The sequence below is a fragment of the Setaria italica genome, chromosome VI (assembly GCF_000263155.2).
Source record: "Setaria italica strain Yugu1 chromosome VI, Setaria_italica_v2.0, whole genome shotgun sequence".
NCBI lineage: Eukaryota > Viridiplantae > Streptophyta > Magnoliopsida > Poales > Poaceae > Setaria > Setaria italica.
Window position 1 is genome coordinate 9,913,940 of NC_028455.1, and position 25,716 is coordinate 9,939,655.

A 25,716-nucleotide genomic window follows, 5' to 3' on the forward strand; every position below is an offset into this window, starting at 1 on the left:
AACATCGCCACTAGCTACGCCTCTGGCGAAGAGGCTGTCGGAGCGATCTTCGATCGTTCCAAGGGCAAGGCGAAACGGGAGGAGGACGCCGACGAAGGCACCTCCAACCGCCAGTAGAAGAAGAAGAGCAAGCAGCGGCGCGAGGCCCCCCTCGTGGCCGCAGTCGAGCGCAAGCGGGGGCAGCCGCCCCCCGAAGGCGCTCCTGGCTTCTTCGACAAGTTGCTCGAGGGACCGTGCCCGAACCACGAGTTCCCCGTCAAGCACGCCTACAAAGACTGTAACCTCATGAAGAGGTACTTTGTGGGCAACCCGGTGAAAGGTGACCGGAAGTGGAAACCCGACGAGGAAAAGAAGGGCGACGAAGAGAAGGAAGACGGCTTTCCTAAGGTCGACGGCTGCTTCATGATCTTCGGGGGCTCCGCGGCGTACGACACCAAGCGCCAGCAAAAGCTGGAGCGCCGGGAGGTCTACGCGGCCGAGCCTGCGACCCCGGCTTTCCTCGATTGGTCCGGACCGGCCATCACCTTCGATAGGTCCGACCACCCGGGACGCGTCCGGCATCCGGGGCGTTACCCTCTCGTCGTCGACCCCATCGTCGGCACGACGCGCCTCACCAAGGTACTCATGGACGGGGGCAGCGGCCTCAATCTCCTTTACCCCGAGACCCTCGACGCTATGGGGATCGATTGCTCCCGCCTCCGTCCCAGCATGGCACCCTTCCATGGTGTTGTGCCAGGGAAGCAGGCGACGCCTCTTGGGCAGATCGACCTGCCCGTCACGTTCGGGACCCCTTCCAACTATAGGAAGGAGGTCCTCACCTTCGAGGTGGTAGGGTTTCGCGGAACCTACCATGCCATCTTGGGACGGCCATGCTACGCGAAGTTCATGGCAATCCCCAACTACACCTACCTCAAGCTCAAGCTGCCAGGGCCCAACGGGGTCATCACCGTCGGCACAACCTTCCAGAAGGCATACGAGTGCGACGTCGAGTGCTGTGAGTACGCCGCGGCCATCACCGTCTCGGGCGACATGACGGTCCAGCTTGCGGAGGCGATCGAAGACCAGCCCGACGCCAAGCAGTCAGGTACCTCCTTTGAGCCCACCGAAGGCATCAAAGAAGTCCCTCTCGATCCCGGCTGTTCCAATGGTGGGGTTGTGCGGATCAGCGCGGCCCTATCCCCCAAATAGGAAAGCGCGCTCGTCGACTTCCTTCGCGCGAACAGCGACGTCTTCGCGTGGAAGCCCTCGGACATGCCAGGCATCCCGAGAGAAGTCGCCGAGCATTCCTTGAACATCAGGGCCGGCTCCAAACCAGTGAAGCAAGGCTTGCGCCGTTTCGAAGAAGAAAGGCGCAGGGCCATTGGCGAAGAGCTCCAGAAGCTCCTGGCGGCCGGGTTCATCAAGGAAGTGTGCCACCCCGAGTGGCTGGCTAATCCCGTTCTTGTACCGAAAAAGAATGGGAAATGGAGGATGTGTGTCGATTATACCGATCTCAACAAAGCGTGTCCGAAGGATCCGTTTCCTTTGCCACGCATAGATCAAATAGTCGACTCAACCGCCGGGTGCGAAACCCTCAGCTTCCTCGACGCATATTCCGGCTATCACCAGATCGCGATGAAAGAGGCCGACCAGCTCGCTACCTCCTTCATCACCCCCTTTGGTCCCTACTGCTACGTTAAGATGCCGTTCGGCCTCAAAAATGCGGGGGCTACCTTCCAGCGATGCATGCTGAAGTGCTTCGGAGATCTCATCGGGCGGACCGTTGAGGCCTACGTCGACGACATCGTTGTTAAATCCAGGAAGGGCGACCAGCTCGTTCCCGACCTGGAACTAGCCTTCGAAAGGCTGAGGGATAAGCGAATCAAGCTCAATCCCGAGAAATGTGTGTTCGGTGTCCCAAGGGGCATGCTGTTAGGCTTCATCGTCTCCGTGCGCGGCATCGAGGCGAACCCGGAGAAAATAGCGGCCATCAGCGACATAGGGCCGATTCGGAACATAAAGGGAGTACAGCGCGTCATGGGGTGCTTAGCATCCCTAAGCCGCTTCATCTCGCGCCTCGGCGAGCGAGGACTTCCTCTCTATCGGCTCCTGAAGAAATCCGACCGCTTCGAGTAGACCAGCGAGGCACAGGAGGCACTTGACCGACTCAAGGACCTCCTGACGAAGGCCCCAATTCTAGTTCCGCCGGCCGACGGCGAGACCCTTCTGCTCTACGTCGCGGCGACCACCCAGGTGGTCAGCGCGGCCCTAGTGGTGGAGCGAGAGGAGGAGGGGCACGCTCTTAAGGTACAACGCCCGGTGTACTTCATCAGTGAAGTCTTGTCCGAGTCCAAGTCACGATATCCGCAGATCCAGAAGCTCGTTTACGCCGTCCTCATCACGAAGAGGAAGCTGCGTCACTACTTCACCTCCCACCCGGTAACGGTCGTCTCTTCATTCCCGCTTGGAGAAGTAATCCGGAACCCAAATGCGATAGGAAGGATCGCGAAGTGGGCGCTTGAGCTTATGGACCAGGGTATCACCTACGTCCCCCACACCGCCATCAAGTCCCATGTACTTGCCGATTTCGTCGCCGAGTGGACAGAGGTACAAGCACCGTCGGCGACAGAGGAGAAGGAGTACTGGACGATGTACTTCGACGGGTCACTGATGAGGGCCCGCGCCGGAGCAGGCCTCGTCTTCGTCTCTCCGTTAGGCGTACGCATCAGGTACATGATCCGCCTCCATTTTCCTGCATCGAATAATGTCGCTGAGTACGAAGCCCTGCTCAACGGGCTCCGCATCGCCATCGAGCTGGGCATCCGTCGGCTAGATGTCTGGGGCGATTCCCAGCTGGTCGTCGAGCAAGTCATGAAGGAGTGGAGCTGCCACGACCCTAAAATGGCGTCTTACTGCAACGAGGTCCGCAAGCTCGAGGACAAGTTCGACGGGTTGGAGCTCAACCACGTCGCAAGGCGCTTCAACGAGGCCGCTGACGAGCTGGCGAAGGCGGCATCCGGCCGGATGCCCGTCCCCGACGGCGTTTTCATTAGCGACCAGCTGAAACCTTCAATCCGTTATCAGGAGCCAGCAGGGGTCGGCGAGGCATGCCCAGCCCTGGGGTTGGGACCCGAGCTGGGGGAGGTCGGCAGCGCGCCACCTGTCCCGGACTCGAGCACCGGCCTCGAGGAAATCAACGCTGCCTTGCCCGACCCGGCCCTGGAAGCCAAGCCATCCGACCCCATAGTTATGGAAATCGCGGCGGGCCCCGCGGCGGGGGCCGACCCCCCGGCCGACTGGAGAGCCCCGTACCTCGACTACCTTGTCCGCGACACGCTCCCGGCCGACAAGACAGAAGCCCGCAGGATCGCGCGCCGTGCGAAATCCTTCACCATCATTGACCAGGAGCTCTACAAGAGAAGCCACACTGGGATCCTCCAGCGCTGCATCCCGATCGAGCAGGGAAAGGCGCTGATCCAGGATATCCACGCCGGGGCTTGTGGTCACCACGCTGCGCCAAGGACGCTTGTTGGCAACGCCTTCCGACAAGGTTTTTACTGGCCAACCGCGGTCGCGGATGCTACCCAGGTAGTCCGCACCTGTGAAGGATGCCAGTTCTTTGCCCGCCAAACTCACCTGCCCGCGCAGGCGTTGCAAACCATCCCCATCACGTGGTCGTTCGCGGTCTGGGGGCTGGATCTCGTCGGACCCTTTAAAAGGGCGCCCGGGGGCTTCACCCATCTGCTCGTCGCTGTCGACAAGTTCTCCAAATGGATCGAAGCAAGGCCAGTGGCTCAAAATCAGGTCTGAGCAAGCGGTACAGTTCTTCACCGACATCATCCACCGCTTCGGGATCCCAAACTCCATCATCACCGACAACGGCACGCAGTTCACCGGGAAGAGATTCCTCCAAATCTGCGACAACCACCACATTCGAGTGGATTGGGCGGCAGTGGCGCACCCCCGCACGAACGGGCAAGTCGAGCGAGCCAACGGCATGATACTTCAGGGTCTCAAGCCACGGATCTTCGACCGCCTTAAAAAGTTCGGCGGACGGTGGGATGCGGAGCTCCCAGCAGTCCTCTGGAGCTTGAGGACGACCCCTAGCCGGGCGACAGGGTTCACCCCGTTCTTCATGGTTTATGGGTCAGAGGCCATCCTGCCCACCGACCTAGAGTATGGGTTGCCGAGGGTCAAAGCATACGACGAACAGGGAAACCAGGCGTCACTCGAGGACGCACAAGATCAACTTGATGAGGCGCGAGATGTAGCCCTACTACACTCAGCTAAGTACCAGCAGGCCCTACGGCGTTACCATAGCCGCAGGATACAAGGCCGCGCCTTCAACGTCGGTGATTTAGTGCTCCGCCTCGTCCAAGATAACAGGGGTCAGCACAAGTTGACTCCCCCATGGGAAGGCCCGTTCATCGTCGCACAAGTGCTACGGCCAGGGACCTACAAGCTAGCAACTCCCGACGGGCAAATCTTTAGCAACGCCTGGAACATAGAACAGCTAAGGCGCTTCTACCCATAGCTTTCATTTCTAAGTTATGCATAGTCTTGCAATCTCTTCCGTTCTTTCGTTTAAGCTCAGGGGCATCCGACCCTGGCCTCGTTCCAGGGTTGCATACCCCTCGGGGGCTACCAGTTTTGTTCTTCTGCGAAAAAAGAAACCCTGAGCCACCTTGGCTCAGGTCCTTTCGTTTAAGCTCAGGGGCATCCGACCCTGGCCTCGTTCCAGGGTCGCATACCCCTCGGGGGCTACCAGTTTTGTTCTTCTGCGAAAAAAGAAGGCCTTTTCCTTTAAGCTCAGGGGTATCTGGCCCTGGCCTTGCTCCAGGACCACATACCCCTCGGGGGCTATCAGGGGTCCCGACCCCAGCCGCTAGGCGCCATCTAAAAAGAAAACGCCTTTTCCTTTTTCAAAACCGAACACTCCCTTTCGAAAACCTTTGGATGCAAAAAGATAAGGATGTGTGAACGGTACTCAGGCAAGTTGCGATCGGACCGCGAAAAAACCTACGCCCCAGCGGCTACAGTACCTTCGCTCATCAAAAACTTACTAACGCACCCGGCAACGCATCCTAAAGCTTTCAAGACCAAAGGAATAACAAAGGAAATCGGGTTCTTTTGCGCAAACAAAGAGTCATAAGAACAGGCCCGTATGGCCAAATGCGAAACGAGTTCAAAGGACTAACATAAGTACAAACTTTTTGGGCGCGAGCCCGGTACAGCTAATTCGCAGAAGGGTCGGCTGGAGCGGCGGCTTCGGGGTCGGCAGGAGCGGCGGCTTCGGGGTCGGCAGGAGCGGCGGCTTCAGGGTCGGCAGCGGCGGCGGCTTCAGGGTCGGCAGGAGCGGCCTCAGGGTCGGCAGGAGGGGCGGCTTCATCCTCCAAGAGCTTCGCGAGGGCCTCCGCCAGCGCGGTCACCCCGGCGTCGATCTCGTCCAGCTCGGCTTCGGTGTAGCCGGCACAGTACCCCTCACTCATCCCGACAAAGTTAATGCCGGAATAGTGAGAGCCGAAGACCCCGAAAGCGCGCCGCACGCCAAGGCGAAGCGCGTTCACGGCGATCTCGCGACGGCGACGGCGCACCTTGAGGACACGAGCCGGCAGAGAGCTCGATCCCTCCTCCGGAGCTACACCGAAGTCCTCGCAGATGACGCGGACCGCATCTCGTAGGGCGCCATGCTCGCCGCGCTCCTCGTCGAGCAGAGCCCGCAACTTGGCGATCTCACCTGCAGGAGCCACTCAAAAAATCACGCCGAGTCAAAAGAAGCAGAACACAAACGACACAAAAACACAGGAGCGGAAAGAGCCTCACCGTCGGCCTGGGCCTTCAGCTCGCGCTCCCGGTCGGCGCTGCGGGACAAGGCGGACTGAAGCCCCTGCACTTGCAAACGGAGTTGATCGTTCTCCGTGTGGAGGGCTCCACCCTCCCCCCTCAGCCGCGCCAGCTCCTCGGCGTCGCGGCGGGCCCTCTCAGCAGCAGCGGCCTTGAGCCCCTCGGCATCGCGGCGGGCCCTTTCCACGATGGCCTGGAACTCCTCGAGGTCGAGGCGGGCCTTCTCGGCGACGGCCTGGAGCCTAGCCTCCGCACGTCGCGCCTCCTCCAACGCCGCCTGCTCACGCCCCTCCAGGTCGCGGACGGCCCCCTGGGTGGCGCCGAGCTGCAGGGACAAGTCTCTGGTGCGCTCCCTTTCGGTATTGAAGTGCTCCCAAAGACCCTGCTGCCGTCGGAGGAAATCAGATTTCCCCAGGCTGCCCTCCTGGAGAGCCTGCAAAGCAACATGCCGTTAAACCAAAAAACAAAGAGGAGGTATTCATCACCAAGCGGTAGGAATAACATACCTGGCCACCAGGGACCACGGTGTTGGCCAGAACTCCCAGCGCCGAAGTCAGCACCGCGTGAACCTGGGCGACGCCACCATGCATCGCCTGCCACCTATGCCACTCGGCGGCGTCATCCAGCGCGTAGAGGTGCCTCGGCGGGTCATCACGGGATGACCAGCGGAGGACGAACCCTCTCCACGCCCTCGGGACGGAGGAAGCCGAGGTTGGGACAGGGGCCGACCCCGACGCCGCCGTCAAGGACGGCACCACGACGCTAGAGGCCACCGGATCCGCCGACGGCCCCGGCGCCTGCACGCTCGTCGCCGCCGAGGCCGCCAACGGTACCCCTGTGGGCACCCCCGCCTCAGCCGCCAGAGTCACTCCCGCGGGAGTGACCGGGGCGGAGGCCCCTGCCTCCGTTACCGCTGCCTCTTCCGCCGCCGCACCTCCGGGAGCAGGCGTCCCCTCCGCCTCTGATCCCGCCACGGCAGCGGGGGCATCCGCCCTGCCTCCCGTCGCCACCGCCTCCTCCGCCTCGTCGGCGTCGAGGTCGATCACCTCCCCGGCCTGAGGGCCCGGGGGGATCACGCCCCGAGCCGAAGGGGCGATTGGTGGGGCCAAAGGCGGAGTGGAGTCCGCCCCTCCTCCCGCGGCTGATGCCGCCGCCGCTCCGCCAGCCGCCTCCGCAGGGGTCACCTCTACGGGGGGACCTGCGGCCACACCAGGAACCCCGCCGCTCGCCGCTGGGGGGGCCACGGCCCGTCCCCCGGAGGAGGTCGACGTCCGCAGCGCCTTCTTGGGCGCCAGCTGCAAGGTGAGGCCACGGGGAGAAGTGCTGCACATCGACGGCCAGGCGTCAGCAGAAACAAACAAAAAAAGAGGAGAAGAATTACAAATAGGGAAAGCCAACTTACGCCCTCAAAGCGCAGGCGCGGCGCGCGCGCTTCGACTCGGAGCCAGACGCCGACCCCGGGGCATCTGGCAGTGGTCGCTTGTCGCCGCCTCGCTGCTCTCCGCCAGCAGGCATGGCGGTGGAGGCAGTCTCCACGGACCCCCGAGGAGCGCCCCGAGCGGACTCCTGGGGAACGCCCCGCGCCGGACCCGAGGCGGCGGCGGGGGCAGGCTTTGAGGACCCCCGAGGGGCGCTCCGTGTCGACGCCGGGGGGGCATCCCTTGCCGACCCCGGGGGAGCGCCCCGCGCCCGCTCCTGGGGGACGCCCTGGGCCGACCCCGGGGGGGGCGCCCCGCGCCCGTTCCTAGGGGACGCCCTGCGCCGACCCCTGGGTGGCGCCCCGCACCTGCTCCCGGGGGACGCCCTGCGCCGACCCCTGAGGAGCGGTCCACGCCGGCTCCTGGGGCGCGCGCTGTGTTGGCTCCTGAGGCACAGCCCCAGGGCCCGGGGGAGCCGGAGCCCGGGCGGACGCTTCCGCCGCTTCACCCCCCGCAGCCATCTGCGGGGGCGCATCGCGAATCACCAAAGCCCCCGATCGGGGAGGAACCAGCTCTTCCTCCTCTTCCTCTTCCTCATCTTCATCTTCTTCTTCTTCTTCTTCTTCTTCATCGTCATCGTCGTCAGACACGACCGCCCCCCTCCGCCACCGCTGGAGCTCCTTGGCGGCCTTCTTCCGCCTCCTCGCCGTCTCCTTGTCCTTGCGGCGCTTCTGCTCCTCGGCCTGGAGACGGTTGCGAGCCCTCCGCTCGGCATCTTCCGGCACCGGCGGAAGGGAGTCCGCGACCCGGGTCAGCATGCCCTACAAACGTAGAGCAGATCCGCGTCAGAACAACAAACAGCGGGACACAAGGAAAGAGAAACGGTGTCCCAACGCCTTACCAGGTCTACGAAGCCCGGCTCCGGGCGCATCGGCAGATGCCCGGGGATCGGGTAGTCGACGTCCCTGTCCTCCAACGCCTCCCGGAGCCGTTGCTGGATCTCGGAGGCGGCGAGCGCACCCGTCGCCAGGGCGGTGCCCTCGGGCGGCGTGTCGGGGGTCATGGCGCCAAGCGGCCGGGCTCGGAGCATCAGCGGCGCCACCCGCCAGGCGTGGTACGCGCTGATGACCCCGGCACCGGTGAGCCTACTCCGCTTCAGCTGCTCAATGGCCTGCAGCAAGTCGGAGATCTTCTTCTTCTCCTTCTCCACCGGCCCGTACGCCCATACCTCGGGCGCCGCGTCGATGGTGCGGCCGGTGAAGGTTGGTAGGGGGGAGTCCGGGTGGTTCTTCACATAGAACCACTGATTGTGCCACCCCTTGTGGGACACCGAGGTCTTCACCGTCATGTACTCCTTGGAGCGAGTGTGACGGAGATGGATCCCGGCGCACCCGATTGGCACCGGAGGCGACCGCTGCTGGCTCCCGGCCTTCCCCGCCTTCTGGTACAGGCTCACTGTGAAAAAATACTTCCACAGCTCGAAGTGGGGCTCGATCCCTAGGAATCCCTCGCACAGCGCGACGAACGCCGCGATGTGCTGGATCCCGTTGGGGTTGAGGTGCTGGAGCTCGAGCCCGTAGTGGTGGAGGAGCCCGCGGAAGAAGCTGCTTGGGGGGGAGGCGAATCCCCGCTCGTGGAAGTGGGCGAAGGAGATGACGTAGCCGGCGGGAGGCGACGGAACCTGCTCTGGCCCCGGCAGCACCCACTCGTCCGCCTCCGTCCTCTCGTAGAGGAGCCCCTTCCGCACCAGGCCTTCGGCGCGGGAGGAGGTGAAGTGAGAAACTCCCCAGGAAGCCATTTCGGAAGGAGGAGGAGATTGACGGAGAGGGAAGAGGAGCGCGCGGCTTGGAACGAAGGAAACGAGGCGAGCGCAGATGAACTGAGTAGGAGGCAAGAAGGCTCGAATGCGAAAGGAGAGAGGAACCGGCGCGGCGGGCTCCTGCTTTTATAAGGAAGGAACCGGGGAAGCCAAATCGACGCCCCGGCCGCCATAAATGCGGCGCCAGGTACGCCCCTGCCACGCCCGTTTCCTTTTCGAAAACCGCACGCACGATCGGCCGCGAAAACATCCTATCCTCCTCGATTCGCGGGACGGCGCTTCCATAACTCCACTTCCCGGGTAACGCGCCCACGACGCCCCCCACGTTCGGCCCAGGCGCAATAACCGCTCCGCTCCGGCCCAAGGCCCATAGGGAGGTAAGAAAGGGATACGGGGCTGAAAACGCCCCTACGGCCCATTACGGTCCAGAGGTTCGAAAGCTGGCCCAACACGGGTTCGACAGCTGCCTCAGGACATCCCCCGAGCAAGGGGTGAGAAGGGACGGGTCCGCTAGCGACCAATACCCAGGCGAGCGAAAGCCAAGGGCGCCCCAACCTCACGTTCGAGTCCCGCCCGGTACAAAGTTCATGGTTTTTCCACGGGGAAAGGCAACGAGCCCCCAGATCCGGTCGAACGGGTCTGGGAACTATATGAATTGGCCGGCGGGAAATTGGAGTATGCCACCAGCTTGGCCCGAGCCGGACCCCCCCGAACGGGGACCGGGACTCCACTCGAGCTTACCCGTTTGCAGCTCAAACAAGCACCACGGTTCGTCCAACGCGGATAACGTGGCCCGGCTCAACCCCTCCGTCCTAGCGAACGGACGCTTGAGGGGCAACGATCAAAAAGTCAACCTAGCCTCCCGATCGGTTTCCTGCAACGAGTAGGAGCTCGGAGGCTAGTCTCGCAACCAACTACCACGCGTATGGTCACAAATCGCAGGTTTCCCCCAGCCAGGCTGAAACAAAGCAAGCGCGCCATAACATAGAGCCCGCGGCGAAACAGCGAAGAAGCCTCCGGAGGAGCACCCCTGCTCCACCACAGGCTCGGGGGCTACTGTTGGGGGGAAATATTAACGATCCCCTAAGACACCATTTAAGGAAGCAAACGCAGAAGGCCCAGGCCCACCAAGACGTAATCAAAACTCCGCCTCGCCTGATCAAGACGCCAGGATCGGGAACGGCCGACCCCCCTCCGCAAGGTTTCCGCCTCGCCCGACCGCGACCCCAGGGTCGGGGGCGCCCGACCCTGTGCCACGGAAGTTCCGCCTCGTCCGACCCCAAGCGAAGGAGTCGGGCGCGCTGGGGCCTCCGGGGCCGGGATCCCCCTCGGATGCGGTCCACATGGGCAAGACAGACAGAATCCTGTGGGTCCTCCCGTCGGCCTCGCCATAAATGCGCCGCAGATCTGGCAGAGGGCAGGGCGACCGCGCCCCTCACGCAACCCGGCGCAAGTACCCGTGCACGACCGCCCTGCGCAGGCTACAGTGCCGGCGGCCGGCTCCCATTCGCCGCAGGGTACTCATGGCCTGCGCTGACCGGAGCAAAGGAGAGAGCGGTCTATCCTCAGGCCCCACACACCCTCGGGTCCCGCGTACCCAGCAGCGCGGATGTGACGCTCTCCCTCTCAGCAGCCATCGCCTGAGCAGCGGCATCCACCGTCCTCCCTAACGGACGCCGGGGAAACGACGGAACGCCCTCATCATGATCTGACACCTACGAAGCATCGAAGTAGCTATCTGCAGGGGACAACAACACTTGGCACGCGGCGACCTCCCCCTCCAGCATGCGCACCGGCACCCGTCCCGGGCCAGCAGAGGCATCGGACGCCTAGGATCTTGCCCCTCCTTCCTGCCGTACCTTTTTACCATTCTACGCTTTACTCTCACAGTTCTTTTTACCCGATCCCAATTGTAACTCCGGCCACCCCCTTGCGATATAAAAGGAGGAACCTGAGGCCGGAGTGGGGGTCGATCGATCGGCTTCTTCTCCCACAAGCGATAGCACACAACGACTCTCCCCGAGAGCACAAGCACCAAAGAGACTTGGGACCAGTCCCTCTCTCGTCCATCTGTAACCCCCTACTACAGAACCCCCGCGTGGGCAACACGAGCATCCTCGATACTGGACGTAGGGATTCCTTTGCCCGAACCAGTCTAAACCCGTGACTCCCACGCAACCACCTGAGGCTTACGCGCATAAAAGAAATTTACTAGTCTAAGTCTTGATCCGCTGATCTTGACAACGACAACAGTGCAAGGTCGGCGACAACCTTCCCCTGTCCCATCATCGTCGAACCTGAAAAAGGAGCCGTGAGAGAAGAAATTGATTGAGATATAACTCATATCATGAAAGTCGTTGGCAGTCACACCTTGAAATCCACCGGCTTGGGGGCCAATCCTATTGATGCGAGAGCCATAAGTTCACAAGCACTTGATGTTCCAAGTGGGGGATGCCCCCATAGCCGAATCGAAGGATGAAGCTCGGTGACGACGAAGACAATGATGTCCTTGTAGGGCACAATGAAGAGCAGGCACACCTTGGAGCCGGAGCCATGGGTGAGGAAAGAAGCACTCGATTTTACAAAGATCTGGCCGGCAGCTACCGGATTTGGTGAATGTGAGTTGAGATTTCATGGGATTGGAGGAGGGGTAAGCAGAAGCGAGAAGGGTGAGTGTCGCTGATGCGGAGGAGAAGGAACCCGGGAAGAGAAGGCCGGTGGTTGGATTGGACTTTTTTATACCACGTTAATGCTACCTTTTTCGCACGCTACCTTTTTACGTTTCCATTGTGCATGAAAAAGTAACAAACGATAACTTTTTTGGACCCATGCTCTTACCTCAAGGAGGTGTTGCAAAGTCATGATGAACATTCTGAGTCACGTTGGAAGCCACGAAAGAGCTACGCAAAATGGTTAACGCATTGGGAACGTGAAATGCTTAAAAGTTGTAAACGTTAGAACATATATGAATTTTATAGGAAATATGTGAAAAATAATTGAAAACCCGTTGAATTGCAAGTGCAATTTTTTCTCATATAATTAATTAATTTAGTTAAGGTCCCGTCCAACCAGTTCGCACACGGCCCACCCGACAGTGCTCACGCATCCTCGCATTCCTCTTCCAGTCTTCCTCCATCTCCACCCTCACGCAGCGGCGGCGCGAAGGGAGCGGCGGAACGCGACGATGTCGGCGACGACGGCGGCGGTGCCCTTCTGGCGCGCGGCTGGGATGACCTACATCGGCTACTCCAACATCTGCGCCGCGCTGGTGCGCAACTGCCTCAAGGAGCCCTTCAAGTCCGAGGCCGCCTCCCGCGAGAAGGTCCACTTCTCCGTCGCCAAGTGGGCGGACGGCAAGCAGGAGAAGCCCAGTGAGTGCCCTGCCCCTTCCCACCTCCCGATCCGTTCGCTCCCGGCATCCTTTGTTGGATTCTTTTAGATTCCATGCGATCTGCGGGGTTCCTGTGTGCTGTGACCGGATCTTAAGGTTCGCATTTGGCTTCTTGGTGGTGCCTTCAATCTGACCTGCGATTGTTTGATGCTGTTAGCTGAAATATGATGTGTAGAGGAAAACTTAAAAGGATGCCACCTTGGTCATCGTCAATAATAACATTCTGGGGATTTTGGGAATGGGCTAATGACGAGCTGCCCAATTAGTAATGTGACTCCATCTGTTTGAATTCCATGATGCAATTTGAAAACATCAAAAGAAATGCCAGCATTGTGTAAAACGGAGCTACCTAGAAATCCCTGCTGACTACTGTAGTTGATGATTGTAGAGCTGAATGGGTGCTTGTGAAATCTGAATACATTGCATGGTCGATCTTATATGTATGCGTCTCAGATCTCAACTTTTTGTGGATAGGAAAAAACTAGAGACTTTCGCTTTCCCATTTCGAACTGTAAAAGTTGGATTTAGGGTCCTATGAGAACATACTGAAACCATGATGACGTGCAGCTGCTCTACATTGTTGGATGAAGTTGTGGTGGTATTACTGCTATGCATGAAAACGGGATGCACATCACTACAGGGAATCACGATGGTTGATATAACTTGGAGGAAATCATGGCACTGATGATGTCTAGTCTATCTTGTGTTAGAAAATCTAGCTTGAGGATAGCAATTGATGATATTTGTTGATTCATTCCCCTGACAACGGTGCTGTTTTTTCTATCTCATTTTTTATGTAAATTTTAGAACCATATAATCAGCTGAATGCCTGAATCTGTCATTGCACAAAATCACACATAATTTGGGGGAAAAAGAAAAATCCTCGTAGAAAGAAAACCAATTGTTCTATGAATGTTGATATACCATGTTTCAGTACCTTGTAAGCTAATTCCATGGAATTAGCTCATTATGATTCTAGATGAGATTGAATGTTCCTTAATGATTGGATAAACAGTTGTACCTTCACAGTTTCAGTGCTTAATTGTTCTGCAGATGTCTTATCGAACTTGAACCATGTTAGCAAAAGGATGTTTACAATTGTACACTTGCACAATGAACACTTGGGTAAAATGGTTGAAAACTTGCAATATGTTCTAGTGATCCAAAGCACAGGATATTTCAGTTTCACGCTAGCATCATCCAGGGCACTTGCAATCTGCATAAAAGTAAAGAAATTATAGAAGTATAGTGAGTTTGATATTTCTAGGTGTTCGGATTGGATGTTATTGTTGCTCACAATGATCTTCTGAAATTGCTGCATCTCCATCTATTTTATTTTGAGTAATTAGCAATCTCTTTGATATATGGGAGTGTTTGTTGTTTATATTTTACTTCCATAATGGTTGTTTGCAGCTTGTTTTAAAAATTTTGCAGAAGAAAAATGAATTCCCATACATAGTGTTTTTGTATGTTTCTTTTGAAACTTACTTGGTTCTTCGTTTTCAGCTGTCCGCACAGATTCTGATCAATAAAGGTGCTACGGTGACCTGGGCTGTTCGGATTGAGAAATTATCTGATTTGATGGTCCATCTTGAGATCACTCCATTTCAAGGGATGAGGAATGCAGTGGATCTCTGCATAGACAGCCTGAAAATTCTTTTAGTTTATCCTCCACAAAGTTATATATTAAAAAAATTGAATTTTTATATGGAAGGTAGAAAAGTCATATACAACATAAAGGTAATCTGTTCTTGCGAGCTGTTGTACCTGGAATCTGCTATTTAGCAGCTTGATAGTACGGTCAGTGCTGAAGAATAAATTCTTTGTTACAATGGATCCTTTTTGAACAATCTTGAGTTATTATCAATGTTGCTAATTGCTCTTGTCTATTCAAATAATCACATGTAGTTCGATCTTCCTCTGTCATTTGGTATCAACTATATTTTCGTAATATGTCGTGCCAGTGTCCTGGCCAGACAAAAGGATTCCAAGCTACCCTCAGCTATTTCAAAATTTGCCCCACTAAAGCCACATTACCTGTGTTGCTAGCATATTATGATCTACATGCCGTACTTGATCTGCAGCTGTTTTTACTCCCCTGTGAGTTCTTCGAGAATCAAAATTTATTACGTGTTTCTTGTGAAGTTCTGCGAAGCATCAAACCGTTGTGAATTTCCTCATAGTTTGCCTGCCGATGAATAGAATACTCCTGTAAGAGGGTGTTATCTTGTACCTGGAGTGAGCACAGTGCGAATTTTGTAAGATCAAATGTTTGCTAACATGATTCGGTGAGCTCTGTTTTCAGGCACGAGCGCCAAACGAATTTCAATTTGTATGTGTAATCTATCACAATAAGCTGCATTGAGCCTAGATTGGATCTCACTAACCTATTAAACATTTATAACATATACAAAAAGCGTTTACCTGGAATGTAACAAAACTAGAGTAGATATACTTTCGATTTCAAAGATGGACAATTATTTTGAAGTTGGAGGCGCTAACCAACGGTTTTCTAAAATTATTTTAGATCGTGGTAATAATAGTAGCCAGATGCCAATAGGATCATCCATAACCTATTCGAACTGTCCTTTGTTTACCCCCATCTATTCCATTTCCATGGAGAGCTCTCGTGCCGTCTCCATCTTTAAGAGCTCTCCTATGGCTGGATACGCCCTCATTCTTTACTGCCGCGCCAACAAGGCATTGACAAACCATCATGTTGAATGCCTTCGTGCTAGAACCGCATCTGTCCTGTCTTTTGCTACGAGAAAATTCATCGTGTATTCTTCGATTTTTCAGAAAATATACATCTGACCATAGTTTCTGAAAATCTCTTTTGAAAGAATCATCGTAATAAACTTTGACAACTATTTCTATGTCCAAATTTATCAAAAATAATTTCCTTTAGCTTGCCTGCCTGTGCAAGCTGGCGCCCAGCTCTTGAGCCTCCTCCTCCCCTCCTCCCCGCGGGAAAAACCAGCCATACGAAACCGCGCCCCGTTCCTCCTCCCTCCGCTCCGCTCCAACCGCCGCGCCGCGCGCTCGCCTCCCCCTCCCGCCTGCCACGGCGCATTCCCCGACCCCCACCAGCGAGCGATCGCGGTCGCTGTGGCGATCGCGGTCGCGGTCGTGCTCCGACGTCGCGGTCCCCATGCCGTCGTCGTCCTTCTCCTCCTCGGCGGCGCCCTCGCCGACGCCCTCGGAGCGGGCGGAGGCGCCGCGGTCGCCCACCCCGCCGGCGCCGCCGCTGGTGGGTGCGCTCATCGAGTCGCTTTCGTTCCGCGGCTGCGGGTTCGGCCGCGCCGCCGCGTCCGCGTTCGAGAAAGAGGACCTGCGGTCGCGGGCCGCGCTCCCGCGGCGCCTCCGCGCCGCCGTGCACGCCGCGATGCGCGCCAGGGACCCCGCCGCGGGCGCGTTTGCGCTAGACGACCGCGACGGCGCGTGCAACCCGTGGTTCGACGCCGCGGCGCACGACGACGCGCCCGAGTCGCCGCTCGTCGCCTTCGTCAACCCCCGCAGCGGCGGCCGCCTCGGCCCCGTCCTCAAGACCCGCCTCCAGGAGCTCATCGGCGAAGACCAGGTCAAATAACCGCCCCTTTGTCTTCTCTCTCTCTTTCTATTTGTATATGGCCGTTCGTGTCGCGTGCCGTTGCCCGTGACGTCATGAGATGGCCGGCGTCGCGGGCTACGTGGAGCTGCTGTCCCACTGCGGCGAGGCGCGGGCAATCGCGCGGATCCAGGCGGCGCTGGTCACCTCGGGGCGGCTGCGGCGGAGCGCGGAGCTCCACGACGCGCTCATCCGGGCGCTCTCCCGCTCCGCGCGGCCGCACCTCGCGCACCCGCTCTACGCGCATCTCCTCCGCGCGGGCCTCCTCCCCACCCCGCACACCCTCCCCTCCCTCCTCAAGTCGGTCGCGCTGTCCCTGGCGGCCCCGGGCGCGTCGGCGCTGGCGCTCGCCGTGCACGCCCACGCCGTCAAGCTCGGCCTGGAGCGGTTCCTCCTCGTGAGCAACGCGCTCATCCGTGTCCACGCCGGTCTCCTCGGCCGGCTCGACGACGGGCTTCTGCTCCTGCGGACCGCTGCTGCCGTGGACGCCGCCTCGTTCAACACCCTCATCACGGCCTATGCGAGGGCGGGGCGGGTGGCGGACGCCAGGAAGCTGTTCGACGAAATGCCAGCCAAGAATGCCGTGTCCTGGAGCGCCATGGTTAATGGGTATGTGCAGGCTGGGGACGGGAGGGAGGCTCTGGAGATATTTGCACGGATGCAAGCTGAAGGTGTTTGCCCAGACGACACGGTGCTGGTTGGGGTGCTAGCAGCATGTGCGCAGCACGGGGCGCTGGAGCAGGGGAAGTGGGTGCATGGTTACCTGAAGGCGAATGACACTCGGATCACTGTATTTTTGGGCACTGCTTTGGTTGATATGTACGCCAAATGTGGTGAGGTGCAGCTTGCAATGGATGTATTTGAGGCAATGAAGGACAAGAATGTGCTGGCTTGGACTACTATGATAAAAGGCCTGGCAATCCATGGTCGAGGATCAGAGGCATTAACGCTCTTCTCCCAGATGGAGAGCTCAGGTGTCAGGCCGGATGATATTGCTTTCATTGGCGCATTGTGTGCGTGCACACATGCTGGGTTGGTTGACAAGGGTCGGGAGCTTTTTGATTCTATGGTGAGGAAATATGGCATTAGACCAAAGATTGAGCACTACGGATGCATGGTAGATCTTCTGGCACGAAATGGCTTGCTTGGTGAGGCAAAAGAGATGGTTCAGAAAATGCCCATGAAACCAGATGCCCTGATTTGGGGAGCTCTCATGGCTGGTTGTAGATTTCACAAGAATGTGGAGTTGGCTGAGTATGTTGTCAAGCATTGGATTTTGTTGGAACCTGACAAAAGTGGTGCCTATGTACTTCTAGCTAACATTTATGCTGCTTCAGGTAGGCACAATTCTGCGAGGGAAATTAGGCACCTAATGCGTGAAAAGGGAGTTGACAAGACACCTGGTTGTAGCACTGTGGAGATGAAAGGAATTATTCATCAGTTCATTGTTGGAGATCTGTCTCATCCACGCATAAAAGATATTTTGGCAAAATGGCATGAAATTGATAGTCGAAATGCTGCGCAAATCTTCTTCCAACTCCTCATGACGATGAGTGTTGGTATCCAAACCCAGATACTGTTTGCTGCTCTCAGCCGGCACAGTGAGAAGCTGGCAATTGCTTTTGCTTTGATTAGTACAAGTGTCGACATGCCCATTCGGATAGTCAAGAACCTCAGAGTTTGCCATGATTGCCATCATGTCACCAAACTAATATCCAAAGTATATGGAAGGGAAATTATTGTTAGAGATCGAACACGCTTCCATTTGTTCAAAGATGGCAGTTGTTCTTGCAAGGACTATTGGTAACAGCTAACAATGTTTGCGCAAAAATTGGTACCTGATTCATGAGTATTGCCTATTGGTTAGTCAATACAGAAAGGTTTTTGTTCATCAAAATTCTGAGTATCAAGGATTCCCATGTGGAGGGAATCAAGTTAATTGAAGGACAAATTCCTTGCTTCTACTAATCTACACCTGTAGTTATGCTGTCACCAAGTTATCGTCCATGGATGCAATTGTTCATACTTTATTTATTGATTTTTGAACATTCAAGATACAGTGATGAATCTGCATTGAGCTCATGCTATAATCATTTGTGGAAACTGAGGCTATTGCCTTTTTAATTGATAATTACAAGTAATCTACTACATAGGTGTGAACCTTGCCTGTGGATTAAATGGGAAATGCTACTGATCCATTGCCACCATTCTTACCCTACTATGGCACTAAGTAAGAGATGAACTGTCTAACATTGGTAGGGATCTAATCTTTGTACGTGGAGATATAGTTAAATGGAGGTAGTACATTTTCTAGATTTAGATAAAATAAAATTGAGCTGGGTAGAACAGATCATTTTCCTATGCTAGCATAGGAAACTTATTATTTCTGTTTTATAATCAATACATTGTGTGCTAAGGAAATTTAAATTGTCAGATAGAAAAACTGATGCACATTCATGAATTTTTCTGATGTTTCATGCAAAATATTACCATAGCTATCCTTTGTATTGAAGTTGGTTCAATTTATATAAATATGAGTTGGCTTATTTTATACAGCACTGTATGAAGTTACTATCCTTTGTAGGTCACTATTGAAACTTGTCAGGTCTGACCACTACTACAAACTAGATACCACTTGAATTTGAAAACTGTAAAGGAAGTTGTAGAAACACTCATTTTGTACCTATGCTTAGATGAAGGATGGAAACATTTATCATCATGCCATATCTTTAATATATGGGGTTGCTCTGTTCTGTTTATGAAACTTCGAGATGGTTTGGCACTAAATGCATTCTTACTAGCAATTGCTTTTCCAAATCCAGGTTTTTGATCTTACTGTTGTGAAGCCTTCTGAATTTGTGGAATATGCTCTGGCTTGTTTGGAACAACTTGCCGACTCTGGGGATCATAGTGCGGGGTTTGTTCGCAATAATCTGCGAGTCATGGTATGTACAAAACTTTTTTGGTTGTGGTAGCTGCAACATTCACAATATTAGTATGCATTTCTCCTGGTTGTTTTATGCATTTCAGGGAGCTTCATGAGTTACATTTATACTAGCTAGATTGTAGATATTATAATTAGTATCAAGTATTCAAGTATCTAAACAAAATCATCAACAAGAAGTATGTTGGTTTGTGTTTGATATAACAGAGCCAGAGTAGTCTACAACAACCTCCTTTTACATTCAAAAATACTATGGTTTCCTCCATGCCCCATTGAGAGTTTCATGAAATCTAGCCATGAGTTTCATTTAGTTGTTGTCCTTGTATTGCAGTGCAAATGATGTTGAGATCCCCAGCAATGATCCGCAGTTGAGTGCTTTTGGGCGTGTTCCAATTCATTTCATTTTCTATTGAGGCCTGTCGGCTGAAATAAAATCCCCATTCTTATTGTTAGCCAATGTTCCTTGATATAAATGAGAACTGTACTTTTGAGACATTTTGAACACGGACTCAGATTGATTGCCACCTCAGGAAAAAGGTGTTGCAACTTCTAGATACTTATTATAGTTCATCTTTCCTAGGTTGCAGGAGGTGACGGAACAGTAGGTTGGGTGTTGGGATGTTTAGGAGAATTATATGTTCAGAACAGGGAGCCTGTTCCTCCAGTTGCTGTTATACCACTTGGAACCGGAAACGATCTCTCCAGAAGTTTTGGTTGGGTAAAAGGATCTCTTTTGTCACAATACAATCTTGCAAAGTTAATTACTACAGGTTTTTCATCACATAACAGTTATTTTCAGGGTGCTTCATTTTCATTCTCATGGAAAGCAGCTGCTAAACGGTCTCTCTACAAGGCTATTTTCGGCTCGGTTTCTTGTTTAGACAGGTGACACTTGTTTATGAAAATGAGAAGTCATTAATATCTTCAATGCATTCTGTTGCAATTTAACATTGAAATATATCTATACCTTTTTTTTAATATTGATATATCTTCTTTGCACTGATTGAGTTTGATCTTGATATCACTGTAACAAGGAATGCCCTTAATTTACTCTCTCTATTTCAAAATAGATTTGTTTCCCTCAAACACACAGGAGAGCTGCATACCATTATATTAAAAAAGAAGAAAGGGCTAGAACCCTGAGAACACTACACACACCCACACAAAGATATTTCCAAATAGATCTTTCAGACCTCATCATAATATTCTCCAATACACTCCTTGACCATATCTTTTTAATTATATGTTGGTTAAAATGTAAAAAGCTCTAATGAAATGACACACAGCTCTCCTGTGTGTTCGAGATTTTCTTTAAAAGAGACTCACATGGAATAGTTTTGATGATAAATATACTAATTTAATTTCCATGTGAAAAATCTAATAACTATATTTATTTGGAAATGAAGAGAGTACCATCATATATAAATTGATATGGCTTCCAGCTCTAATCGTGCAGCTACATCTACTCTAATATATATCACAGAGCAATCAAATGGTGCAAATTTCACTAAGTCAACCATTTCTGTACTAGCTTAATAGAAGTATGCATGCAGATCCTGTTGACCTATTAGGTTTCTAATCCCACATCAGGACCTAGGGCTGTGAAGCGCTGTTGACTTCATAGGTGTTATTACCTTGGTGGGTCTTAGTTTGGTGATTAAATCGACAGACCATGATTGCTAGCTCAGAAGTTTTACGCCCATGCTAAAGCCTTTAGAGGAAAGTTTTACTATAGAAAGATGGCCATTCTCCCCCATTCACCTGTGTAGCTTTTCATTTGGCTTGCTCCTTGATGTTTGTTCTCATTCTTATTCTTGCTGAGTTACTTATTCCTTCACCAACTATAGCAACATAATTCATCTTTATGATCAAGTTCACTTCTTCGATAGGTAAGATCCATACACCAAATTTACCAGTTCGAATGACTCATATTGTGTTGCCCTTGTGCAGTTGGCATGTTGTTGTTTCTATGCCTGAAGATGGAGAAGAAGAAAAGGAAGAATTGGACCTCCCTCATTCGCTTCGGCATCTTGGAGGGTGTACATTTTTTGATGTAATGCATCAATGCATCTAGACTATCCACTTGGGTTGTCACAGCTGTGCCACTAATAGCAATAGAAGTTTATCTTTCCTGTAGGATGGCACTGCTAAGGGAGAATTGCCTGAAACAGTCTCTTGCTTTGATGGTGTGTTCTATAATTACTTCAGCATAGGTATTTTCCTTTTTCACCCTGTAAATTATTCAAGAACATATTTGTTAGCGTCTCATTAATCTTTGGATTATTCTTTTTTTTTTTTTAAAATCATGGGTACAGTCATTGTTATATTATAGGCAAAATAATTGTTGTTCTGTTTGATCCTTTCTGAACCTTCTCATGTTGGTTCACTAATAAAGGGAGTAATACACAATCTCGATACTACCTTGGAGACATGAGATGAACATCTTTCGAGGAAAAAAAATCTTTCAAGAGTTTCTTTCTTGTTACCCCATTAATTCATGTCCAACATCAAAGAAAATGATATATAGGACATTAATACTTAACATATACATGCTGCGACTCTGTTCGTTGTTACCTATTACCATATATGGTCATTTCTAATCTGAGGCGGGGTCTTGACAATATATTTCCTTTTGTAATGCAGGAATGGATGCTCAAGTGGCTTATGGATTTCACCAATTACGTGATGAGAAGCCATTTCTTGCAAATGGACCTTTATCCAATAAGGTAAGGAACATGTGGATTCTCTTTCCCACATTTATGATGACCCATCAGCTCATCACCTTAAACCCTAATGTTGATCATTCTAGTTTTCCATGTAATTTAGAAATCCTTTTAGATGAAGGAAAATTTTCAATTCATGCTTGTAATGTTAATTGTTAAATTGAGAATTGGTTAGCATGTACAGGAAATCTGCAGTCAACATAGAGGAAGTTTCGTTGGTTAACTAACAATGATGCTACATTTTTAAGAAAGGGAAAGAAATTTGAATAAGATATGCTCTGTTCATTGTAATGTATAGTTTCTCTGGGTGATCCAAAAGGCAGTATATGAATCTGAATCACCTTTTCTTCAAGATATTAAGATTCCATTAATTATCTGCAAAGCAAAGGCAAGATATGAACTTTTAAGCTTAGTATATTTAGTACTATGTATATAGGCCCAATTAGTTATGGTTTCACTCATGCAGGCCATTTCTCTTTCCTCTCTCGTATAAATACCCTGTAACAATAATGGGTAAGGAGTACACTTGAAAATAATCTCTTCTATAAATTAAGTAACAATGAACCCAAACTTGCAGCTTAAGGAGTACAAATTTTCTAATTAAAGCAGTGATAATTTAAGATTTTTTTGTTTCACTGCATGAATGGAAACATGCCTTATCCATTTGAGGATATTTTTTTTTCAGTTTGTTGTTGGCCATAGTACAAATAAGAAAGAAAAAGGAATAACATCAACTCAATAACATCGTAAGAAAGAAAAATAACAGCATGGTGCAGTTGCATTGAAATAATACACATCTTCAAGGTGACACAAACAAAATTAGGCTCTTGTGTGACTGTTGTGATGTTTGCTATGTGGCCTATACTTTTAAACACTTTTAGAGTTAGCATTTCTAACTAAATTACTGATTGGCTGATTTTGTGACAGTTAATTTATGCAGGATACACCTGCAAGCAAGGATGGTTCTTTACACAGTGTATTAGTGACCCTGAATTAAGGTACAGTACCTTTTTTATAAATGTATCATACCTTTTTACAGATACCTACATGTGTGGTAACTTTACTAATCAATCGACAACTCTAGTATTTTAGTTTTTTTATTTGTTTAAAAATTTTCTATAATAAAAATGTGTCCATTTCTAATCTTCAACTATGACATGAGTTCAAACATCAACAATTGTCACTTTTAAACAGTTTTGATAGTTAAGGGTTAATGTTTATATTTGGACTCATATTATTTTTCCTTTTAATGGTATGATGTGCATCTCTCCTTTGTACTTGAGAAAAAAAATTGGACCATAATTGAAGGTTGAATTTATTTTTTCCTTTTTCTAATAGAACCAAATGGGTTTTCTCACAAATATTGGCATGCGATGCAATTTTGACCAATTTATCTGGAAACATCCTTGTACTAGTTTGCACCGAATTCCAGTAATCAGATACTATTTCAGTTGCTGACAAATAACGGATTAGGGCTGGTCGAGTCTTTAGTTTAGATGCCCAATATCGTCTGCTGTCAGTTTCCTTTCTTTTGAATTCTAATTGTACATTTGTTAGTTTTTAAGGCTTTCTGCATTTTTTGTTCAATCCAAACGTAATCTGAAACCAAGTCATCCACAAATCCAAATATTGTTCACTAGGGTCTGCTTGCTTTTACACTTTCTAATTAAGGTAAATATTTCGGTTATGAGAAGTTAATCATCAGCGACACTGATTTATCAAACCCAGGTAGCAGAGGCAGTGTGGGGTCTCTTACCTTGTTCTTTCTATAATATGTCAGGGGATTGAGGAACATTATCTGTTTATCAATCAAGAGGATGGACAGCTCTGAGTGGGAGAGCATTCCTGTACCTTCGAGGCAAGCTGACAATCTCTTGCTATTTTGGGATAACTAGGGACCATGCTTCCACATATAGAAAATGAAAAGTTTCATTTGAGAATCTGTGATGCAGCGTGAGGGCTATTGTTGCGTTAAACCTTCACAACTACGCAAGTGGAAGGAACCCATGGGGAAATTTGAAGCCTGAATATTTGGAGAAAGTATGTTGAGTAAATTAATGTGATCACTCATCATCTCAGTTGCATTAAAACTGTCGTCTAATACAGTCATTTGTGCAAACAGAAAGGCTTTGTTGAAGCCCATTCAGACGATGGCCTTCTTGAAATATTTGGACTGAAGCAAGGGTGGCATGCTTCTCTCGTGATGGTTGAACTTATATCTGCAAAGCACATAGCTCAGGTACTTGCTCCCTGCACGAGTTGTTTGAGTCATTACTGAAGATGATTTATTATCTAATGGCATAACTCTGCCATGCCTTTTTTTTTTGTGAATTTCATTATAAGAGGGGTGATTTTCCATCTTACAGACATACAGTGTTTTACAGGGCAACAGATAACCTGCTATGTGCTCATTTTCTTTCCTGTAGAGTTTCATGTGACAAAAGTGTGAATAACAGGATGTTCACGTTCATTAAGACTGAATGGAGGTCACAACGGAGTTATTTTGTGGCCTGTGAGCAAATTGCACAAATGAAATGAAAAAAAACTTCTATAAACTGTAGAAAAAGTGGAAAGAATATTGTTAGTTCCGCTTATAGAAGAGATCAATATTAAGTTTGGTGCTACCATTCCCATTTCAGGCAGCAGCAATCCGGATAGAGATCAAGGGTGGCCAATGGCGGGACGCCTTCATGCAAATGGATGGGGAGCCGTGGAAGCAACCACTTAGCTCTGAGTATTCCACATTTGTTGATATAAAGAAGGTGCCTTACCCCTCACTGATAATCAATGGTTAAGACCGTTAGCTGGAGACCATTTTTTTTTTTGGTGGCGTGGCCTAGCTTGAGCGGCCAAGAAAATATTTTTGGCTTCCAGCTTGGAGCTCGATGAACTCCAGGCACAACCTTGATCACGGTTACCTGAAACCGTAACTGTATATTGAGTTGAGCATGTATGTGGAAAACAAAATGAAGCGGTGTCTCTGCTATGCTTTGATCGCAATTCTGTCTGAAATTACATGTACTGCATGAAGCTACTGTTGGAGATATATTCTCTAATCTGAATGACGGTATCATCGACCGTATTGGTTGCAGACGCAAAGCGAGGTGGCAGTCAAGTTGCCACCCTTCCTTTTCGAGAATACAATAGCCTCAAATTCCGCTTCAATAACTGAATGGATTATATCCCGCTAATTGCATGCATGGACGTGTCCTAAACTTTTTGAACAAGCTTTCTGACCGATACCCATTACTAGAGTTAGCAGCAGACACCATATCAGATAGCAAGAGAAACACATGAGGTACCAAAGGATAAGAGGATAACAAGAGAAACACATGAGAGAAACACATGAGGTACCACAAGAATAAAAAATGTACGAGTGCATTGCCTTTGAACTTATACTTATATAAGAGATGTAAGCTCGCAAGGACATGACTCAATAAGCATGAATGCTTATATTGCTATAGTCACTCTTATAGAATTGTTAGTTCATATTGAGAGTGAAATAACATGCTCTTAGAGTGATGCACCGGATCGAGAACGCGCCATTAAGAGACTACACAAGATAAGCTTGAAAACAAGTTAGTCTTAAAATCACAAACCACAGGATAAGCTCCCCCTAAATGTGTGCATTTAGTGATTGAATCACCAACCAAGAGTATGCACATTGTTTTTGACAACAAAAGGGAAACTAACCCTATCGAATGTGCTCATGATACCAAAGATACTAAATGAAAGAGCATGTATCATGAAAGAACCACACATATCAAACCATGTAGGTTGCTCATGGGTTAGAGAGAAACACAAGCAACCTACCATATGAAAACAACTAGGCATTGCAACATAGATCATATGAGAACACAATGCAATCCAAGACATGGCAATGGAGCTACAATGATGCTTGAGTTAGGTTCTAGCTACCATTACCTTTGGATGGGGGACTTGGGCATATATGTCCAATGTTGTGAGCTTGGCTTCTTAGACTTGAACCTTC

At 51.2% G+C, this 25,716-nt stretch overlaps 2 protein-coding genes across 2 annotated transcripts; both read left to right on the forward strand.

Moving 5' to 3' along the window:
* Window positions 1-624: 624 nt before the first annotated feature.
* LOC111257690 lies at window positions 625-4,154 on the forward strand. Its single transcript, XM_022827729.1, has 2 exons — window positions 625-1,008; window positions 4,131-4,154. The coding sequence occupies exons 1-2, from the start codon at window positions 625-627 to the stop codon at window positions 4,152-4,154; spliced, it is 408 nt and encodes a 135-aa protein (XP_022683464.1).
* An 11,249-nt stretch (window positions 4,155-15,403) lies between these two features.
* Window positions 15,404-24,787, forward strand: LOC101783956 (diacylglycerol kinase 4-like). The gene is made up of 12 exons (XM_022827878.1): window positions 15,404-16,031; window positions 18,881-19,003; window positions 19,583-19,720; window positions 19,802-19,887; window positions 20,953-21,055; window positions 21,140-21,215; window positions 21,646-21,728; window positions 22,653-22,723; window positions 23,506-23,583; window positions 23,678-23,765; window positions 23,848-23,964; window positions 24,365-24,787. Exons 1-12 carry the CDS (start codon window positions 15,603-15,605, stop codon window positions 24,518-24,520), a joined length of 1,548 nt encoding a protein of 515 aa, XP_022683613.1. The 5' UTR covers window positions 15,404-15,602; the 3' UTR covers window positions 24,521-24,787.
* Window positions 24,788-25,716: the final 929 nt, after the last annotated feature.

Excerpts from the sequence above, each read along its gene's own strand:
- LOC101783956 (XM_022827878.1), top strand. The coding sequence starts at position 15,603 with ATGCCGTCGTCGTCCTTCTCCTCCTCGGCGGCGCCCTCGCCGACGCCC. Across the intron at positions 19,721-19,801 it reads TCTCCAGAAGTTTTGGTTGG|GGTGCTTCATTTTCATTCTC; the intron begins GTAAAAGGATCT and ends AGTTATTTTCAG. Across the intron at positions 23,965-24,364 it reads CTGCAAAGCACATAGCTCAG|GCAGCAGCAATCCGGATAGA; the intron begins GTACTTGCTCCC and ends TTCCCATTTCAG.
- LOC111257690 (XM_022827729.1), top strand. The coding sequence starts at position 625 with ATGGACGGGGGCAGCGGCCTCAATCTCCTTTACCCCGAGACCCTCGAC. Across the intron at positions 1,009-4,130 it reads AGTGCTGTGAGTACGCCGCG|AGGCCATCCTGCCCACCGAC; the intron begins GCCATCACCGTC and ends TTTATGGGTCAG.